The following is a 22,315-nucleotide window of genomic DNA, read 5'->3' on the forward strand; positions in this document are numbered from 1 at the left end:
TAGACTAAGTGTCTCATTTCCTATCAAAACCAATCTGATTTAACTATAACACACCGAATACCGATAACGAAACATGAAGAAGCATAAAATGGGGAAAACGGGGCAATAACTCACGTGACGACGGGCCGGGTCGTCACAGTGGATTATTTAATTTGTGTGGCATTTTTAATTGAGGGGTCTTTTGTCACAGTGGACAACCGTTAGGGTTGAGAGTATTTTTGTCTATTTTCTTAACGGTAGGGACGTATTTGTATCGATAGTAAAACTAAGGATAAACGTGGATAATTTACTAAAGTAAAGGAACAAATCTGACCTTTTTTCCTTAATTGTACATAATTAAAGGCATTTTTGTTTTCTCTTTTTCTAATCGCCCCATAAGAATCAATTCTCATTTTCTACTTTAGAGTTACATTAGTGACGGTGATACTTTATCTATTTTCTTTTGCCAAAATGATTTAAACTTCAAATTGAATTTTACTTGATAAATCTTTTTAGAATTGCAGAATAAAATGGTTTTTATTTTGTTAGAACTGAGGAATGAGGTTTTCTTTAAAATTACCAACGTGAATTGGCAGAAAATTTAAGAGAAAGACCATATTAATTAAAGGGTACCTTTGCACGCTTTAATCTTTTATTTCTTTTTAGGAAAACGACTTTGAAATTGCCCTAAACTTAGCACGGTTTATTAGTTGATGCTTTAAATTAATCGTTGTCTTAATTACCTCTCGGACTTGGATATCCGATAATTGTTACCCCCTAGACGATCTCATCCCAGGGAAATGGCATGCACGCGCCTACCACATGAATTTTCTGTCCACATGGAATTTAATAATAAAGTATATTTTTAAACCTTTTTAAATGCATTAATTTTTTAGATCATCTTTTTTCAGATCAAATTTATGACAAAATTTGGCTAAAACTTCAATATTTAGATTGAATTTTTTACTTGGCTAAAACTAATGAAGTTTCAGTTAAACTTTTTAAAATTTAACGGTGAAAAAGAAGTGATACACATTTAAAATAAATATTAATTGCATATAAAAAGATATAAAATGAAATTCGCAATTTCATTAATTCGGCTAAGATTTTTATTTAGATATAAATTATGGAGTTCAAAGTAAGTAATTTTTAATACAAATTTTGCACCCAAAAAATACAACAGTTATAATAAATAGGCATTTGCATCTAAAGAAGAATTAAAAGAGTACACAATTGCAGATTTTTCCAAAAAAAAAAATTTACGGAGTCAAAACTTAAATGGTGGCACCAAATGATCCTACCTATGCAAATTGCCCCAGTTTAATGCCGTTTGGCATAAAATGCATTATATATATATATATATATATATATATATATATATATATAATTCCAGAAAAATAGTTATTCCTCTTTTCTTTTAACTCTTTAGTCATGTGACTATGTTTTTATTGAGTGCATGGTTATCGAAAACAGTTTTTCTATCTTTATAAAATAGGGGTAAAATTTGCATACACACTATTCTCCTTTCCACTTGTATAATTATACTGAGTTTGTTATGAACTCAACAAAACGATACCTTGATTAAACTTCCAAATAAACTGATTATAATAGAAATGCAAAGGATATAGTCATGAACTAAGGAAATAGCAGTAGAAAGAAAGGAGATGAGGAGATAGAGCCACAGAGAGAAATAGACGAGGAAGAGAGAGACCATGAGAGGGGAGTTTTCCAGATAACAATTCGCCTGACCGTATACTTGCACGGATTGGTAAATATAGTAACTATATTCCTTCTTGTTCAGTAATTCCTTGACACATGTACCTCTAACCTGGGTCCCAGTTGCAGCCCAATAACCTCTTGTTGGGCTGTTTCACATCCTGACTAGTGTGCAACCCACTCCCAGGCCCAAGTAGTTCATTTTGGTTTAACCCATTCATAACAATACTCATGTCCTCGAAAAGAACCTTGTCCTTAAGGTTCGAGTCTGGAATCGTACTAGTAGCATAGTCGCAACAAATTGTCGTCATACCGAAGTGTTCACAGTGGCCTAGGAAGAATATGTAGCCCAGTGTACTTGTTGCAGCAACAACAAGCCCGTCAACAATATCAATTAGGCTATGTTCAGCATCAAAACTCCATAAGACAAACAAGTTTTTGCCCAGCTCAATGACAGCAAAGGCATCAACTAGAACTTTAAACATATGTGCTACAAGCGTTCTGTACAATATGATCTCAAGTATAGTAATAGCAAATGATTCAGGTTCTTGATCCTTAAAGTCAATTGGATCATAAAATCTTTCTAGCAGCAATGCAACTATACTTTCTCCCGAGCTATTTCCACCTATGACGGCAACTATCTTTGTGAAGGTCACATTTTGGAATTTAGTGTTTCCATATGCAAGCAAATCAAGCTTCAATGATTTTAAAGCAAGCGGAGTAATCATCGAAGGATGAAAGCGCAAGCTCATATCAACAACGTTCATCCTTTTCTCCACATAACAAAGTACACCGCTAGGATAAATGAAATTTCCTTGTCTATTTACTCTTAGAACCTTATCGAATGCCTGGATGACCCCATACAAAAGTGCGGCAAGAAGTGTCATAATAAACTCTACAAAAGATGCCTTACTGGACTCCCATGTTGGTCTACCATGTAAGAATTTAATCTGATGCATCAATCTGATTCCATCCTTGATAAAAATGTAATTCCCTTCCCACAGTGGTTCAAACACTTCATGTTTAACCAAAAGCTCAGAACTATCCAATATAACATTTATGGGCAATTTTGCATTTGACATATGATATTGGGCCACCAGCTGCCTATTTTGCAATTCAAATGAAAAAAGAAAGCAGGAATAGACAAGAGTTTTAACAAGGAAAGAATCAATAGCAAACCAAGAGTGACTCATAGAGGAAACCACCGGGAAGGTTTTCAAGGCAGTCTTACTGAAATAGGACAAGAGCTCATTTAGCTTGGGACTAATACGAGATGTCCAAGAAAGTTCCAACATAACATAAACATACATAACTTCATCAGGAAAGATGCATAATAACCCTCTAAGATTTCTGGCCATCCCAAGCATCACATTCTCTGCAACAAAAAAGCCAATGCGACAAAGTAATAGCACCTCTGATAGCTGCATATGGTCAGAACTTACAGAGAAAAGTGTACCCTTAGCGTCAGCCTCCTTAACACTGCACCAAATAGTAGAGACAGAGTATAGTGCAGCGCAAAGACCGTTGGTTGGGTATTGGTGCACCTCCATAGCACTCAACTGCTGACCCAACTTGTCTATGTCCATCCCAACACTTCCATGGAATATAGCTTGAAAGATGCAGGCAGATACTGTTGCAACAGATTTAATAAAAAATATAAGTGATCCTGTTAATAATGTTCCTCTTATTCTCATTAGTCTGTTCCATAATATTGATACCATAAGCATATCAGACGTCAAACTGTCCAACATATCACGACATATATATTTCTTTGTACCTACGAGGTATGTGGTAAGAAACCTTGAACCGGGATCAAAGGAAAATTCCAATACAAATTGATCAGTTGGAAATCGACGCAAGGATGTAGCACAATAACGTTCACTTAAGTAATCAAATATATCCCTGCTTATAGGTTGGTCATGACTGGAAGCGGTAAGCAAACATTGCAGTGCTAGTAGATCATCAAATATGATAAGGTGACTATAAGCATACTTAACTGCAGAAACTGGTTGAAACATTCATCGGACACCTGGGTTTCAGGATTTACTGAATTGCTCCTCATGGAATTTGTAACTTCCATGTCAATTTCCCTATCCGATATTTCAACGAACACCTTGCAGGCACATCTTCTTGAATTGTCCTCCTCGGAATTGTGCACAATGTTGGAGAGTCCTTTATCCAAATCAAAATCAATCTCTGGTTCTGCAATAAAAAAGGTTTTGAGAATTCCTCTGGTTCGTACTTATCGTGCAAAGACACAGCCAAGTCCGAGTGTCGTGGAGCGTCGGAGATCGTCTTGGAAGAGGCAGGCATCATGTTCTCTATATTGTCGAGCAGGTTGAGCATACGAGTGTTATTATCCATCATCGCCATCATCAGTCCCTGGATGGCGTCGAGATGATAATTGATAATAGTAGAAAAGTAGATAGCCATGGAGGATTGGAGTCCAAATTAATGAATGCACCAATGTTATGAACTCAACAAAACGATGCCTTGATTAAACTTCCAAATAAAATGATTACAATAGAAATGAAAAGGATATAGTCATGAACTAAGAAAATAGCAGTAGAAAGAAATGAGATGAGGAGACAGAGCCACAGAGAGAAATAGACGAGGAAGAGAGAGACCATGAGAGGGGAGTTTTCCAGAAAACAATTGCCTAATCGTATACTTGCACGAATTGGTAATTATAGTAACTATATTCCTTCTTGTCCAGTAATTCCTTGACACATGTACCTCTAACTTGGGTCCCAATTGCGACCCAATAACCTCTTGTTGGGATGTTTCACATCCTGACTAGTGTGCAACCCATTCCCAGGCCCAAGTACTTCATTTTGGTTTAGCCCATTCATAACAGAGTTTGTCATTGCTTAACTCTTTAGCTGTTAATCTAGTTTTTCCCTCTTACTTATATAGTGATAGAGTCTATTCGTTGTTGCAAATTTGAATATAGTCTGGCTGCAATGGCGATACTGAATACCGAATAGAAACCAAAAAATAGATTCATAGAGTCCGACTAAAGTATTGAAGAAGTCTTGGGGTCAATTTTTCATAACACGTGTTTCAAAGAAAACGTGTACCCTTTTTGTTTTTTGTTTTTTGTTTTCCAAAGCATCTCCTATAAGACTGATGACTCAAGAATTTTGCCCCAAGAAAACACACGCAGATGTTTTTGTTTTTGGAAAAGAAGTTTCTATAAATGTAATGACTTGTACTACTAATTTAATTTTAACCCACGGAGCAATTCAATTATTTCAATACTGAAATATACATCAATGCAGACATTTCAACCTTGCTAGACCATTCAAATTAAATGCCATATTTAATTTGTTTACTAACACTATCTCGGTCTTGAACTATTAGAGTGTTACAAATATTGGTATTCGCGGAAAAAGATTATACTAATATCGGAATGATTAGTCCATCCGAAAGAAAAAGAAATGTGAAATAAAATGGAAAAGGAATATATATATATAGTGATAATTTGATTCTTCGTCCTTAAATATGATAGAGAAACGTGTGTAATTCTTCTTTTTGACAAAAAACTTTACAAAAGATTGAATTTTTAGAGAATCACTTTTGGGGTAAAGTGCTACCAAAAAAAACTCAATTTTCAGGCATGAAATCAACAATCGACATCTCTAATTAAGAATGAAGAGTATTTATTATTCCACCACAACTTTTGAAAATCAAATGAGATCAACCAAGACTTTATCTTGATAAAGTCACTCTCATGTGGAAAATTTATAGCAATTCTTTACGCTTATATTTTCGTTCTTACTTTTTACATCATCTTACTAACCATATCTTCTACTACTTGTTTTTCAGAAAATGAAATCAAAACCAGTTCTTTAAAACTAATTCTTCACTGTATATTGTTATTGTATAGAAGTTAAACTTGTGTCTTTATACTTAGATTACTGTATACTGTTATTGTCATTCGTGCGTAGAAGTTGAACTTGTGTCTTCATACAGTAACTGTATACCTCCAGTGCATAAAAGTTAAATATATTACTCCGTCAATCACAATTTATGTTGGTGCACTTTCCTTTTTTGTGTGTCCCAAAAAAGTATATTACATTGTCTATATTTACAAATAATAAATTTTTATTTTATTTTAATAAATAATATTTCTTAAACTCTTTCCGTTCAAATAATGTCACATAAATTAACACGAAGGAAGTACTTTTTACACTGATTATTATATTTCCACACAACACAAAAGTCAAACTATATATTGTCAGTGCAAGAGGGAAGTGCACAATTAGCCACTAATTAGAGTTGTATTTATTCTTAAGCCACTATTTAAAATGTATTAACTCTTTAGCCAGTGCTTTAATAAATTTTTATCTGCCGGACGAAAATACCCTTGTTCTAGACATGATGTCCTTAACTTCATGAGTGTCGTGTAAATATTAAGGACACAGTGTCCTGAATTAGCACCTTCTATGTTATGCTTTAGGGCATCATGTCCTTAACTTCATATGTGCAGTGTAAATGTGAAGGACATGATGTCCTTAACTTCATGAGTGTTGTGTAAATATTAAGGACAAAGTGTCATGTATTTGCACCTTCTGTTGTTAAACTTTAGGACATCATGTCCTTAACGTCATGAGTGTTGTGTAAATATTAAGGAACAACACTCATGAAGTTAAGAACACTGTATCCTTAATATTTACACATCACTCATGAAAAAAGGATAAAACCGTCTTTTCATATTAATTTTGATGAAATAGTAACTATTTTTGCTCAGCATTAAAAATATCACGTTAAAAAATTGCTACCCCACGCCATTCTTGATATTTATACAAAGTGGACTATTCACAGATAAGGCCAAAGACTTCTCAAAAGTGTGAACGCAGTTTTAATGAGAACAATTGTCCAACCAAGTGTGAACATCTGCTGACGAAATTGTATGTGTAATTTCTTTCCAGAAACCAAATCTGTCTTTATTTATTATACTCCATTTATTATTAATAATAAAAAGGACAAAAATGGTTGTGTTTTTCGGTTTTTGTTGTTGGCCAGTTCATGTTACAGGTGTGCATATATTTCAAACCATGCAACCTAATTTTGTTTGAATAAAACCACTCCATTCCCAAAAAATACAAACAAAAAACCATATAAACACCTCTTTTTTTTTGCATTCAATTTCAACAACTACTACTCTTCCATCTTCCCAACTAAATGCTATTCTTATCCTAACTATGGAACTCAAACGTCTTTGCTTTGTTTTGCCTGCAGATACTGATGAAATTGACAAAATTGATCAAAAACAACAAGTTGTAGACAAACCAAAGAAAAAAAATGAATCTTTCTCTAAACGAAGTTGTGGGGGTCGAGTTCTTGATTTTTTTCAAGAAACTTTGTCGAAATTAGCTGATTCCAAATGGACAACTTGTTGTCATCAAGATTTTGAAAAAAACCAATTTTCTGGTGTTTTTCATGATACAGAAGGTATGCAACTAGGTGAAAAAGGTGGTGGCGATTATAATCATAATCATAATCATAATCCAAGGATTTTCAGCTATTCTGAGCTGTTTATAGGATCCAATGGATTTAGTGAAGATGAAGTTTTAGGAAGTGGTGGATTTGGGAAGGTTTTTAGAGCTGTTTTACCTAGTGATGGAACAGTTGTTGCTGTGAAATGTTTAGCTGAAAAAGGTGAGAAATTTGAGAAAACATTTGCTGCTGAATTAGTAGCCGTTGCTCATCTTCGCCATCGCAATCTTGTGAGGCTAAGAGGATGGTGTGTATATGATGATCAACTGTTTCTTGTGTATGATTATATGCCTAATAGAAGCCTTGATCGAATTTTGTTCCGAAAACAGGACAATACAGGGTCCCCTGTTCTTGATTGGGAGCGTCGAAAAAAGATAGTAAATGGTTTAGCAGCTGCATTGTTTTATCTCCATGAACAATTGGAGACTCAAATCATTCATAGAGATGTTAAGACAAGTAATGTGATGCTTGATTCCCATTTCAACGCGCGTCTTGGCGATTTTGGCTTAGCTAGGTGGCTCGAGCATGAACTCGAGTATCAAACGAGGACGCCTTCAATGAAAAACCAGCAGTTTAGATTGGCTGAGACAACAAGAATTGGTGGAACTATAGGCTACTTACCTCCTGAAAGTTTTCAGAAAAAAGGTTTTGCTACTGCAAAATCTGATGTTTTTAGCTTTGGGATTGTTGTTCTTGAGATTGTCTCGGGTAGGCGTGCTGTCGATCTCGCGTCCCCGGATGATCAAATCATTCTTCTTGATTATATCAGGAGACTATCTGATGACAAAATGGCTTTACAAGCTGGAGATAGTAGACTTGTTGATGGTTCTTATAAGCTTTCTGACATGGAGAGACTAATACATATTGGTCTTCTTTGTACATTACATGAACCTCAATCAAGGCCTAGTATGAAGTGGATTGTTGAAGCTCTTTCTGGTCATATTTATGGTAAATTGCCTGATCTTCCTTGTTTTAAGTCACACCCTCTTTATATCTCTTTGTCATCTCCAAGTAATAGTACAACTAGCAACACAATCACTACAAGGTCTACTGCTACAACCAGTAGCAGCACGACGCCCGGTTTCAACTCCACTGTCTTCGTTACAGCCACAGGAGAAACTATGTATCTAAGTGCTGAGAGTGGAAGCAGTCAAAATGAGTCTGGAAATAGTAGCAGCAGACGCCAGTCGAGTAATTTCTTGATGGTTGAAACTCCGAGGGAGATTGCATTTAAGGAAATTGTGGCTGCGACGAATAACTTTTCGGATTCAAGAAGAGTTGCTGAGATTGATTTTGGAACTGCTTACCATGGTTTCCTTGACAACAACCAGCATATCCTAGTGAAAAGGCTAGGAATGAAGACATGTCCTGCTTTAAGAGTGAGGTTCTCGAATGAGCTTCAGAATTTGGGACGACTACGCCACAGAAACCTTGTCCAACTCCGAGGATGGTGCACTGAGCAAGGTGAAATGCTTGTTGTATATGATTACTCCCAAAGTAGTCTTCTTAGTCACCTCCTTTTCCATCAGAATCCGAGGAACAACGCCTCCATCATAAGATGGCGTCATCGGTATAACATTGTTAAATCACTTGCCTCAGCGATTCGATATCTGCATGAGGAATGGGATGAACAGGTCATACATAGATGCATAACATCATCTGCCATCATTATTGATCCAGATATGAACCCAAGGCTTGGCTGTTTTGCTCTTGCTGAGTTCTTGACTCGGAATGAGAACAGCCATCATGTTGTTGTTGATAAAAAAACATCGGTTAGAGGAATATTCGGTTACATGTCACCGGAGCATATGGATTCTGGTGAAGCAACAACAATGGCTGATGTTTATAGCTTTGGTGTAGTGCTTCTTGAGGTGGTTAGTGGTCAGATGGCAGTAGATTTCCGCAGGCCTGAGGCTCTATTGGTTAATAGAGTACACGAATTCGAGGTCCAGAAAAGGCCATATGAACAACTGGCAGATTGGAGGTTGAATGGAAACTTTAACTCAAGGGAACTGGTGAGGCTAGTCAAATTAGGAATGGCTTGTACAAGGTCCAACCCCGAATCAAGACCGAGCATGAGGCAGATAGTGAACATTCTCGACGGACATGATAAATGTTTAATGGAAAATGGACGAAAGAAGGAGAGACCGGAAGAATGGAGAACAAGAAATGCTTCTGCTCTTTCCCTTGTAAGGAGAATTCAAGCTCTCGGTATACAATGATCACTCTCTTAGATGTGAAATAGTTTATATGTAGATAGATATGAACATTAGTCCTCCATTAAAAGATGTCATTAAGCTTTCTATCTTATTCCTTTTGTTCTTCTATTTATTCATGGAAGTCTACTAAAGCTATCAAGTTTTGAGTTGTGTGATTATGTTGCTTCAACAGAACATTGTGTAATTTAATGTCTGGCTACTTTGAATGCATTGTGTGAATTCGATCATGATTTTTTTTATTTTATACAATATCAGAATATTATTGGTTACTGTTATTGTTTTTCCATCTATTTTACAGCTCTTATGATACTGTTATTATATTTCTGGTTTCTGTTGCTGGTACCGATCTATTGTCTCTTTTTGTCTTTTTGAGCCGAGAGTCTATCGGAAACAACCTCTCTACTCCTTCGGGGTAGGGGTAAGGTCTGCGTACACACTACCCTCCCCAGACCCCACTTGTGGGATTTTTACTGGGTTGTTGTTGTTTGATACAATAGCAGAATATAACGTTAATATGAAAGCTTATTTGGCACCAACGAATAACGTTTACAGTGAACTATTGTATATGTACAGATACAAGTCTGACCTTGCTTCACATTCTTTCCTTGCTTGTCTTTGGCCTTGAGCACTCGGTCTACCTTTCAGTCGCGTGATTCTCATCGTCTGTGTTTACACCAACCCAATCAAGAAATGCGAAAAGAAATTGCCTGAAGCTGACCTTGCCACTCCTGTCCCAGTCCATTTCTTCTGCGATTATTAACCAGATCATCATGTTAGAAGTTATGACAGCAAGTTAATTTGATTTTAAACACTTTACAAGGTGAATGACAGTACTGAATCGAATCCGAGTGACATGAGAAGGGGATTTTTCGGAAGGACAATCGTCGTTTAATGCCTTGACGACTTCTTTCTTGTGCAGCTTCCCATCACCATTTTTATCAAGAAACAAGAATGCCTCAACTATTGTATTGAATGTTGCTTCTAGCTCTGGTGAGCCAATCTTCGACGTCTGAAATAAATATGATCCTAATGAATATAACTTCATATGATAAGTAAACAACAGCAGAGCCAGGATTTAGGGGTGTCAAAATTTAAAGAAGTAAATATATGAATAAGTGGGGGTTCAATACAGAGTATATATATGCATAAAAATAACTTCTACTTAATTTTTCGGCGAAGGGGTGTCAAATGACACCTGTTGGAGCTTTGTGGCTCCGCCACTGTTAATAAATATCTATTAAAATACTCAAAAAAAGAATAGAGAAGAGCACTTTTTTCACGTACATTGCGAGAGGAGGATGAATCCGTCAAGAGATAGATAAGACATAGAAGAACAATGAACTCATTGAATTGAATCCCTTCTTTTTCATCCACATCACACGAGTGAAAAAGATCATCAATTTCCTCCTCTTTAACATGAAATTGCAGCTTCTTTACGCATTTCTTTAGTTCTTCCCGGTCAATAGTCCCATTTGAATCTTCATCTAAGGAAATAGGACAAGATAGAAAAACCATAAATTCTTGTTAATAAAATGTAGTAAACACTCAAAAATCCATGCATATACAGAAGGTACTCACCGAACTGTTCAAAGACACCTTTTATCTCCTTCAACCCCTCTTTGAACTGAGGAAATTTCAAGATTATGCTATTGATTGACCTGAAATTGGTTTGCACTGATGAACTTCTTTTAAGCTCCATCATTTTTGCTTCAAGCTTAGCATCCAATCTTCTGTACTTGTTTGGTGCATTCCAAAAACACAGTATATTTCCAACCTTGTTGGACAATAACTTGAGTACTGGACATGACTGAGCTGAGCCTAATACAAAGAAAGAGTTCTAGTTAAAGACCAATCAGCTTTTCGGTTGTTTTGTTCGATATCCTAAACAACGATACTTAGCTGTAAGTACAGTACAAGGCAGACAATTCGTCACAATCCCAATTTCAGATATCAAAATAGGCCACATTAGCAAAATTGTATGCTACAAAGTTCTTTTCACAATCTTAAGATATTAGCATTACAAATCACACAATAAATTTACCCCCAAAAAGAAATTATTACAGAAGAAAAGGTGAAAAGGGAAAAGACAGATTATTAATTCTGACAAGAACCAAGAAGCATACCTACTGAATCTTTCATTTCTTTGATGATGAAAAAGAGCTCAAGAAATCAAAAGGGTCTGCTGCTGATTCCTTTAACATGGAGCAGATTCTATAAATATATACAGGTAAGAGTATAAAAGGGGAATAGAAAAGGGGTGAAGTGGAGAGGTGGCAACGAGGAAAAGAGTATTAGAAAAGTAAAGTAGAAATCCCATTATGCTTTTTTCAATAGAATGGAACTTTCTTTCCTTCTTTCTTTCTCTTCCACTAGCAGAAAATACCATCATTGCTTTGACTATAAGCTTCCATTCTATTCCCCTCCTATACATTTTCCAGTGTAAGAGAAGGAGGGAAGGAAGGCGCGCTACGACTAACATAACAGCCAGCTGAAAAACATTAACTATAGCTAGGCTAGCGCGCAATGGCTTTCTCTTACAGGGGTACAACTGAATCCGTTGTTTAGTTATTACACAAAAAAAATATTGCCACTGCTTCTTTTCATTTGTTTTTAGCCTTGGGTCCATAGGAAACAACCTATGTGCTCTCCCAATGTATACACTACCCTTCGTTGTTGTTCTTGTTGTTGTTGGTATGACCATGCAGCAAAAAATTCATCTATTAATTAACCTCAATCAAGAATAAGTTGAATTGTTGAGTAAAACTTTAGACAAACTTGTTTTTTACTCTACTTCAAGATAGACATTATGCTTCTGTATGCATTAGTTTTCCTTCTTCTTGTGTTGGTTAAAATTTTTTGGCGTTTCGGTAATATAGGGAAGAAAAAGTTCAACTAAAAAGTGATAGTCTCCAAAAAAGAAAAATAGTAGAGAAGAAGGAGAGGGTCACGCGTAATCTCAACTAAAAACGTTATTTGCCTTTGTTTTTACACCAATCCAATGAATGCATATCATGCGACATACTGTTATGTTGATTAATGCATTACTAAGTTTCATCAACCATTTCCAGCATATCATATTCCATGATCCAAATGTCCAATTCGATATCATTTCCTTTGCCACCATATAAACTAAGGCAACCTTTTAAAGTAGACAAACGAAACAACTCATTTTCACCTACAAAATCCGGTGTTGGAAGCTCCTTCAATTTAGTTATTGATCAAGGTTTTTATCTAGAGCCCAATATACACAAACTTGAGTGCTAATACCCTGACTGCATTGCTAGGACAATAGCGCAGGGTTCGAAATTCAATGGCTTATTGGCCCGACCCTCTACCCTTCTGTTCTGACTAAGCAGATTACGGAATTAAATATCTCAAGATTGCTCATCAATAACTGATGAATGTGACAAATTTGATATCACAAGTGTCTTCAATTATTTCCAATAGAGTGATTTGCTTCTTCTTGTACATGACTGTTGTTTCTAAGAAAGCATAAGGTATCCAAACATGTTGGATCTACAGGACGCTCCACTTACCATGTGACAACCGAGTGCATAAGCTGTTGTAACATGTTGTCGGTTTACGCCGGGATTATTATCATTATCCCATAACCAAACGACCTATTACATTACCAATTCCAAGCACGGATAAAGAAAGAAGATTGTGATAGGTAACCAAGGTTAAACTAGTCAATTTGCGATGAATCCGCATGAAAAATGTTTACGCCCCCCACTTGTTGCGCCTGTGTGCACTTGCTCACATTGCAAATCACAAGCACAAATAAAAGAAGAGGGTTGCCATAGGTTAACAACAAATGTAAAACTAGTCAATTTGAGATGAAACAGCACAAAGCAGAATACATAATACGCCCCAACTTGTTTGGAACTGAGACGTAATTGTTGTAGCAGAAGAAGAGACAGTAAACCTTCATTTGCAACATTGTGAAATGCCCACAAGCAGGAATGCACTAAAATGTATCAGAAAACAGTAGTGATTAGAGTTCAACTATGCTGTTAGTACACAAGGATCTTCATTTCTGATAAAGGGTACTTAAAAGGTGATGAAATGCAGGGTAAGGTTGCGTACAATAGACCCTTGTGGTCCGGCGCTTCCCCGACCTCGCGCATAGCAGGAGCGTAGTGCACCGGGTACTTAAAAGGTGATATAACTTAGATAACATACATTTGCAACATTGTTTAATCTTGGATCAAACAGATGTAGAAAGGGGGAAACATCACAGAAAATGTGGTAAAAAATACACTGATTTGTTTCCAGAGAGAATTTTGTTCATGTATTACTCATCATCCATTCCACCTGCCTTGTATTGCTTTCGATAGGTGATCCATTCACGTTAGTAAAAGCCTGCGGTCTCTTCTTTAGATCACCGATTCCATTTGATGGGAAGCAGTCATCAAGCAAGCAGTCGCCAAGTCTGGCTGGCACGTGACAAGCATTTTTGTCTTCGATACTTGGAGCAATATCATGTAACGAAGGGACATTAACGATCCCTTCACAATCGTTTGCAACCTTCATTGCTAATTCAGAAAGTTCTTCCCTGTTCACTTCTAGGCCATTCGGTTCGATGGACTGGCTACTAAAAGCTTTACAAGCTTTTTCAAGAATTGATTGCAAATATTTTCCTTGTGCTTCAATACGAAGCTGTAGACGGCGCTGTACCTACTTTGGTAAATCACAAAGATTTTTGTTAGAAAATAAAGAATGTGACACTAAGTTACTGATGTATAACAACTTGATAAGAAGCTGATGTTGCATTTTGTCCGAGCAAAGAAAGCATGCTGCAATTACACATACGACACAGGAGAAACAACCAAAGTCATTGACAGTGATAAAACAACGACGACCAGCAGCAGAACTTCAACCAAGAACCTTTGATAAGACTAAAGTTGCAGTTGGTCCGAGTTGAAGAAGCAAGTTAGCCCTAGTACATACTACACTAGAAATGGCCAAAAGTTACTGACCTCAACCTGGTCTGGAAACTACCATTAGCTACTTATCAATGTATTCGCTTATTAGAGCAACCTACTCTCCTATTGCTCACCACTCTAACCCGTTATAGAGAAGAAAACAAAAAAGATACAAAAGGGAATATCATACAAGAAGCACATAGTGCAAACAACAACAACCCAGTATGATCCCACACGTGGGGTCTGGGGAGGGTAGTGTATACGCATACCTTACCCCTACCCTAGTGAGGTAGAGAGGTTGTTTCTGATAGACCCTCAGCTCAAGAAGACGAAAAGGGACAATAGATCAGTACCAGCAACAGAGGCCAGCTGACTAAAAAAGATATTCAAGATTACGTCTAATGCGAGCACATTTTCTCAACGAATTCAAGATTTGGATTATGAATGAAAATGGACTACAGGAAATCAGATTCATCCAACAAATGGACTGCAGCATAGGAAGCTGAGACGCTGAGTACACTAACACTATCAGTTGAGCAAGAAGAGGGGTGTAACAAACCTCTAGCTGCTCATGTAGTCTTCGCTGGACTTCCATCTGTACTCGCAAAGCCTCAGTTACTTGGAAACCGCTGTTGAATAAATTTAAGAGAGTTCAAATTTGACGCAAAGCAGACAGAACCATTTTTACCAGAAAATTTCTAAAAGACATAACATACTCATTTATATCTTGCGCAATAACTCTTGATGAACCTGATGTAGAGGAACCTGTATCTTGACTCTCTGCTGGACATGACACTGCAAACACAAGACAGTAACGATAAAGGGATTGCGGTTTCAAGTTTTCCAAAGGACTGAGAAGCACAACCATTTCAGCCTTTTTTGCTTCAACGAATTATTCTTCTCTTTCTTTATATTACAAACAATTCTATCATTTATATACTCCCTTCAGAGGTGTTATCCACATTCAGTACATACTTTTATTCGATGAAATCAGTCATCTAAAATTACAAAGTATGTATCAACAAATGAAAAAAGTGCAACCTCCTTGTTGTAATAAGGTGATTTTGGTTAAGGAGTTGGAAGTGGATCAGAAAAACCAATCCAACCTATCCTAGACGAGGTAATAATAGGACTTTGGGGGGGGGGGGGGGCTATTCTGACCTTAAACCAATAGTGATGATTGTCGATTTGTAGTATTTATGGGAAATGTGGAAGTTACTCAATGGGGTTGACATTTAAGTTTTAGCATAGATGAAGTAACTCATCAGCAGCTCTAATCTTTTCCTTGAATTCGAAGTTACACTTATATATACACTATTCAGATTTAAAAAAACATGGGCGAATTACAAGGACAACACAACAACAACAACAACAACAACAACCCAATATAATCTCACAAGTGGGGTTTGGGGAGGGTAGTGTGTACGCAGACCTTACCCCTACCCTGAGGGGTAGAGAGGTTGTTTCCGATAGACCCTCGGCACAAGAAAATGAAATGAGAAAAAGAACAGCAACAACGCGAATTACAAGGACACAGAACAAAATAAAATAAAGTAATTGCAGGAAACTGGCGTATTTAATGAAAAGTTCTTCATTACCGTCTTTAGAATTCTCGGTTGCCTCTTTAGCAGATTGCTTGCCCAGGCGGTATTTCTGCAAAGGAAATATAAAGATACAGACTTTAGCATCTGCCTGAAAACTTAAAAAAAAACGGCATCTTACTAGGATTATCCAACTCTCTGAATCAATTACTTGAGATTCCTTTATTAAAGGACCTTATTTACTTCTTCTTTGGATAAAACTGAGAGCTTACTCAAATTGTACTTCATCCTCGTTTGGCTAACATCAAATGCCGAATAAAATTTTTTTTTAAAAAAAACCCACTATACCGTCTCATCAATAAAACCTCAAACACAATTGCAATCAGAAAACATACCTGGAGATGTGACTTCAAATGGTATAAGGTCAGACCTTTCACCCCCATTGTTCTCATAATTGTTTTTGGTGTTGCTTCTGCAAAATGAAGCAACCATCACATAATTAAAATTATGCATAGGAGTACATGTAAACTGTAAATAGAAGGCAACACACAAATGAAATGAGAAAATATTTCTTAAAATTTGCAGATAGAAAGATTTCCTGGAAACACCACAACTATTAGAAAAAAAAATTAACAGTCAGAACATCACAACGGCATAATTCTACCAGTATACAAGCAGCTAATTGAAAAAAATTATGATGCAATGAGATACTAATAAATGGAACATTTCATTTATTGATCAATTTAATAGTTCCATCATTCCAAATCTACCACGATTCTTTTAGTTGACCCTTAGAGCCTTCCGACAGTTAAATTAGCATAACTTTAGAAGTCAGGATGGCTCTTCTTAATTTCTTTTTCCATAACGAGTGATGTTTCCTCAAAGGAGCAGCTCAGAAGAAGGATAGTATTTCTAATTTGAAATACTACTACCACATATACTGACTGACAAACATGAACCCTGTCGAGAAGAGAAGAAGTTCAACAAATGACAGCAGAAACTCAGAGCTTATTTTACCAAAGAAGGTAGATGCAAAAACTAAAAGAAAACTGTACGAAAATACAGCTATATAATAAGTAAAAGAAAACCTAATTTATAGTACAGTGAAATCCTTCGAAAAGGAACCAGAGCGACAAGGTCAATCAAGTTGCGATTGTAGGAGCAAAGACGAGCTCCTGCTTTGTATCATGGCTACACGGATGTGCACCAAGTACTTATAGAACTGCTAGAATCCTAATAACACTGTGAATAACATTCTTGTACTGGCTGATATATGCCAAATGACACAGTCCTACTAACACGCACAAGGTTTGATCTCCCACATAAGAACGTATACCTCTATAGGCAAGCGTGCTTAAACTTGCTAATTCATTTTCACATCGAACATCAAACTTTGAGGTCACTTCTTTAGTGCCTAACAATCTTAAGAAGCATATTTGCTATATAATAAAGGGCAGCCCGGTGCACAAAACTCCCGCAATGCGTGGGGTCCGGGGAAGGGCCGGACCACAAGGGTCTATTGTACACAGCCTTACCCTGTATTTCTGCAAGAGGCTATTTCCACGATTCGAACTCGTAACCTCCTAGTCACATGACAGCAACTTTACTAGTTACCGACATGATTTATTGAAGACAAGAGAGAAAATTCAGACTGGCATAACAAAACAAGAGCCTCGAGAAGTAAAGATTGGCAAATGTAGTGATTGGGGAACTAGATTAAGAATATACAGAGAACGACTTTTAACCAAGTAACCCTTTCAAGATTCCCTCCTTCATGGTTTTTATCAACTTTTCAAGTCTAAATTTTTTATCCCTCTTCATTAACTATCCTGAGGATATCACTAAGTTTTCACCTCCAGGGTTCAGAGAGATGCTGTATCCCCTCGGAATATTGAATTGTACCAAGTGCAAGTTTATCTCCAGAAAATATTAGCAACAACCAAATGTTTCTTCACCATTTACTTCTCATGACGATATGCTTACATGTCATACAATTTACATCCTGTACAAGTAAACAACAACAACAACAGACCCAATATATTCTCAACAGGTGGGATCTGGGGCCGGTAGTGTATACGCGCAGTCGTTACCCCTACCTAATGAAGGTAGAAATCGTATACAAGTTAACAGTGGCGGAAATAGCACTATAGAAAAAATACAAAAATATAGGCATAGAGGCCATTATATTGACCTTTTCATAAAAAATAAGTAGAGGTCATTATGTTAACCTTTTCACAAGAAAATAAGTAGAGGCCATCATATAAACATATTCCCTAATTGCCTAGTTTCTACTTTTCCCAAGTGAGAGGGTCAAAAGCTACATACATACATCTCTATCAACATGACCCACAATAATCATGATACTTCTTAATAATTAGGTAATTAAGAATATAAAAGCTTTGTGACAGGAAAAAGAATGCACTTTTGATAAGGAAAAAGAAAAAGAATACACTTAATAAAAAAACAAAAGTTCCTTAAAATAATATAATTGGACTATGACCCTTTCTTTTTTTGTTAAGCCGAAAAAAAAAGGAAAGAGCAGAAAATCAAATGGCTTGCTTTTACTAGTCCAAAAATGTCTAGAAGAAAAGAAAACACCAAAACTTTATAAAGAACAACTACATAATATATAAAAATTATGACCATGAAAAAGGAAACAACTACTGAAGCCTAATGTACAGCATTAGATTCACATATTGCTCCGATAAATTCAAAAAAGAAATACATACACACTATTCAGGAAAATGGTATATATTTTTGCCTAAAAGGAAGTTTCAAACTTTACAAAGAACCAAAATAATTATACACACAGATTATGACCATGAACAGTTACATCCACTGGTACTGCAGAAATCATGTACAGCACATAAATGCATAAAGTACCCAATAAATTCAAAAAGATACGACACATAAAAATAAATTATTATATTCCTGGAAAAAAATTACCATTCTCAGTGTCGAGACATACTGTCAACAACCCAAATTGCCAAACAATTTGCTAAGAATAAATATGGCAACAGCCCAAAGTATAATTGATGGTAAACTTAAATAGGCGTTTGGACATAAATTTGGTTGAAACTTTAAAAAAAATTGAAGTTGTGTCGAAAAACAGTTTTTGGAAGTTAGAAGTTGTGTTTGAACATGTATTTTTACTTAAAAAAGTTGAAGTTTTCTGAGTGGAACAAAAATTATCAACCCAAAAACTGGGCCAAACAAATTTTTGAAACTTCGAAAATTTTCTTCAAATTTTTTCCAACAACTGATCAATGTCCAAACGGAAACTAAGATATTTTGGTATTTTTTTTACCCTTCTCCGTCTTAAAAGAAAATGCAGATTAATAAAACAAAGTTAAGATACTTCCATGTGTCAAAATACTTCAAAAAAGAAAATCTAGTCCAAATTTACCCTTACTTTTTTTCTCTAAGGTTTAAAATTACCCTCCACTATATTTCAGGTTGTAGCTCAGGACAAAAACACAGCTCGGTACATGAGGCATCCCACTTCATGCGGTCCGAAGAGCCACACCCAAAGGTATAGATAACCTACATGTTCAAGCAATAGTGGCTACTTTTGCGGCTAGAACTCGTGACCTAAGGAAACAATTTTATCATTGCTTCAAGTTTCCCCTCCAGATGTACCTCAGGACACATACCAGATTTTCTAATAGAGAGTAAAAAAGAAAAGCAGTCCGTTGCACTAAGTCTGTTCCGCTATGCACTGGGTCCGAGAAAGTACCGGACCAGAAGGGTCTACTTGTACGCAGCTTTACCTGAGTCTGTTTTCACCGCTCAAACATACATCAAATTTAACAGTTACGATAAAACTTACATTTCTAACACAGTAAAATTAAGATAATTTTTTCCTATTTCCCCTTAAAAAAGAAAAAGAAAATGCAGATAAATCAGAAGGAAAAAAAGAGAAGAAGAGGAAAATGAGTGACTTACTATCAGGGCCACCAAGTTGAGTAACAGCATCAACAAAGCGTTCATGGAGTTCAGTAGTCCACCTAAGACGAGGCTTAGGATCAGTTGTTAATACTAAACAAGCATCCCCTGGTAAATTTGTACCATCTATTGAAACTGAATTATGAATATTATTAAAATAATCACCACTTCCTCCTAAATTCCTTATAGGCAATGTTGAGTACATTCTTTTCTAGATTAAAAAAAAACCCACAATCTTGAAAATGAAGAAAAATACTGAATCTTGATGTTAGACTATGTGGTGGGGGAAAAATGAGAGAAATGTGAAAAATTTGGGGGGAGAACAATGGAGGGATTTTGGGGTTGGGGAGGGGGGGTTAAAGGGAGGGGGATGGGGTGTTGTGGGGGAAGGACAAACAAGACAGAGTTGTCTTGTTATGTACTGTCCTTCTCTTGTCTCTTTTTGCTGTCTCTGTCTCTGTTTTCCTCTCTCTTTTTCTCTGTGTGCAGAGTTTAAGTAGTATGTGGGGTGGGGCAGTTTGAGGGGGGTTGATTTTTTATTTATTTTTTTGGTTTTTATCTTATGTTCAATATAAAAAACCAAAAATAAAAGTCATCGGGCTCGAGCCGTAAAAATAGCATATTGCAAAAATATAGAATAAGGCCGTGTATAACAGACTCTTGTGATCCTATTTTTTTTGGACCCGCGTATAGCGAGAGCTTAATGCCCGGATTCTCTTTTTTATCTTGTGTTCAGTGTATTTTGGGGTTCGACTAATTCCAAACGCTTCTTACTAAAGATAATTTTATACTCGAAGTGCAAATCGAGACCGTTAGTTAAAAATAGAGGAGTACTTATCATTTAACCACAACTTTAATGATAGTTGTGAGTTTTATATTTCCTCGATATTATTGGATTGAGCACGAAACTAAAAAAATAAAGTATGATTTTTAAAATTTGTGATCTGAAATATGCTTTAGATATTTGTATAAAAATTATACTCCAGTAATATAATTACACCAGGAACAACAGTAACAACAAACTCAATGAGTTTCCACAAATAAGGTACACACCTTAACCCTACGCTAGAGATACAGAGAAGCAAAACTTATAATATATTTAAATATAATAGAGTAATAGTATTATATTTTAATATATTAAAAACGAAAATGTGCCACGTAACTTGGAATAATAAAGGTGGAAGTGTATGGCTACTGCAACTACCTTGTGGTTCTTTCTTTTTCTTTGTCCAACGATCATTTAGTTGGTTCATAAAAAAAAATAGTTTTGACATAAAATTTCACAACTAATGTAATGTTTACTTCAAGTTTTTGTATAACTAAAAGAGGTTTATAGCCTGTTCGGCCAAGTATTTTTTTTTGTCAAAAGTACTTTTTTGGGGCCAAAATCACTTTTAACCAAAAATTATTAATATAAAATTTAACATACATAATACCAAATCGTTTGGCTTTAGTTATTGAACAAGGAACACTACCACCAGCATCAGCAAATGTACAATTAAAGTAGTATTAAGAAATTTATAAAATATATACAAATATAAATTTCAAACTCAATAACTCAAATAACTAATTAAATCGATGACACATATAAAATAGCCCGTGAAAGAAATATATAAATACAAAATACTTTTAAAGTAAGTAATTTTTGCATATCACTATATTATGCTATATTGTATAACAGCTAGTAGTATATTATCTTTCATCGAATTGAATTATGTTTTTCTAGATTTATTTCGGGAAAGAACCCAAACTATATACATACTAGAGGAGGCAAAATAGAGGGAGCAACGTGTGTATAAGTGGCATTTCTTGTTTTTATATTACGCCTTTTGGTAATAAATGGAGATTTTATATCATGTTTGCGACCTTATTATTTATTTTTTAAAATTCTCGCTTGGTATTTGGTATTTATATGTGTGTTCAACTAAAATTGGTTTTGCGCTGAAACTTTTATTCCGAGACTAAAGTACTCCCTAACAAATATTAACTGATACAGATACACTTAATCTTGTTAGCCAAAATAGAAATTAAAAGCATTATTAAAGAGATAAATTTCTCTTGAAACAATCACATGTTAATTTGATGTTCAACATAAATTATAATTATAGGTGCTCCTATAATTTAAAGGTAATAAAGTGCGTGCAGTACATATAATTTGACAAAATAGCATTGTGGTGACCAGATAGGTCATTTAGAGTTTTAAACCTTAAATTTGTGTTTCAAAACCTTTGATAGCTTCTTTAAGCCTTCTTCGATTTGCGTGCGCAGTCCGGATATTTTTCAAAAAGCTTTTATATTAAAAATTGATAAAAACATGAAATTCTGACTTAAAAATCTATTTGAGTTGACTTCGATCAACGCTTTGAGCAAACGGACCCGAATCCGTATGCTGATGGTTCCGGTGGGTCCGTATCGTGATTTAGGACTTGGGCGTATGTTCGGAATAGAATTCGGAGGTCCCTAGCTCAAGTTATCACTTTTTGTCGAA

At 35.8% G+C, this 22,315-nt stretch overlaps 3 protein-coding genes across 5 annotated transcripts; 1 reads left to right on the plus strand and 2 right to left on the minus strand.

The window, feature by feature from the left end:
- Positions 1-1,410: 1,410 nt before the first annotated feature.
- Positions 1,411-11,693, minus strand: LOC107778666 (putative calcium-binding protein CML22). Of its 3 annotated transcripts, none has more exons than XR_012711483.1 (6): positions 11,540-11,693; positions 10,995-11,234; positions 10,701-10,900; positions 10,251-10,425; positions 3,693-10,163; positions 2,150-3,325 (listed from the first exon to the last, which is right to left on the minus strand). XR_012711483.1 is itself a non-coding variant. In XM_016598956.2 (6 exons), exons 1-5 carry the CDS (start codon positions 11,553-11,555, stop codon positions 10,051-10,053), a joined length of 744 nt encoding a protein of 247 aa, XP_016454442.1. In that variant the 5' UTR covers positions 11,556-11,693; the 3' UTR covers positions 3,192-3,325; positions 10,003-10,050. The 3 variants fall into 3 exon arrangements, 2 of the variants coding, with proteins under 2 accessions (XP_016454444.2, XP_016454442.1); XM_016598956.2 differs by having other exon boundaries at positions 3,192-3,325; positions 10,003-10,163; XM_016598958.2 differs by lacking the exons at positions 10,251-10,425; positions 10,701-10,900; positions 10,995-11,234; positions 11,540-11,693 and having other exon boundaries at positions 1,411-3,325; positions 3,693-4,682.
- Positions 6,903-9,685, plus strand: LOC107778665 (receptor like protein kinase S.2-like). Its single transcript, XM_016598955.2, has one exon. It carries the CDS (start codon positions 6,903-6,905, stop codon positions 9,417-9,419), a length of 2,517 nt encoding a protein of 838 aa, XP_016454441.1. The 3' UTR covers positions 9,420-9,685.
- A 1,888-nt stretch (positions 11,694-13,581) lies between the features above and the next one.
- LOC107778664 (protein PHR1-LIKE 3) lies at positions 13,582-20,169 on the minus strand. The gene is made up of 6 exons (XM_016598954.2): positions 19,828-20,169; positions 16,278-16,354; positions 15,940-15,994; positions 15,058-15,136; positions 14,901-14,970; positions 13,582-14,093 (listed from the first exon to the last, which is right to left on the minus strand). Exons 1-6 carry the CDS (start codon positions 20,030-20,032, stop codon positions 13,704-13,706), a joined length of 876 nt encoding a protein of 291 aa, XP_016454440.1. The 5' UTR covers positions 20,033-20,169; the 3' UTR covers positions 13,582-13,703.
- Positions 20,170-22,315: the final 2,146 nt, after the last annotated feature.

Source organism: Nicotiana tabacum, chromosome 7 (genome assembly GCF_000715075.1).
Source record: "Nicotiana tabacum cultivar K326 chromosome 7, ASM71507v2, whole genome shotgun sequence".
Taxonomy (NCBI): domain Eukaryota; kingdom Viridiplantae; phylum Streptophyta; class Magnoliopsida; order Solanales; family Solanaceae; genus Nicotiana; species Nicotiana tabacum.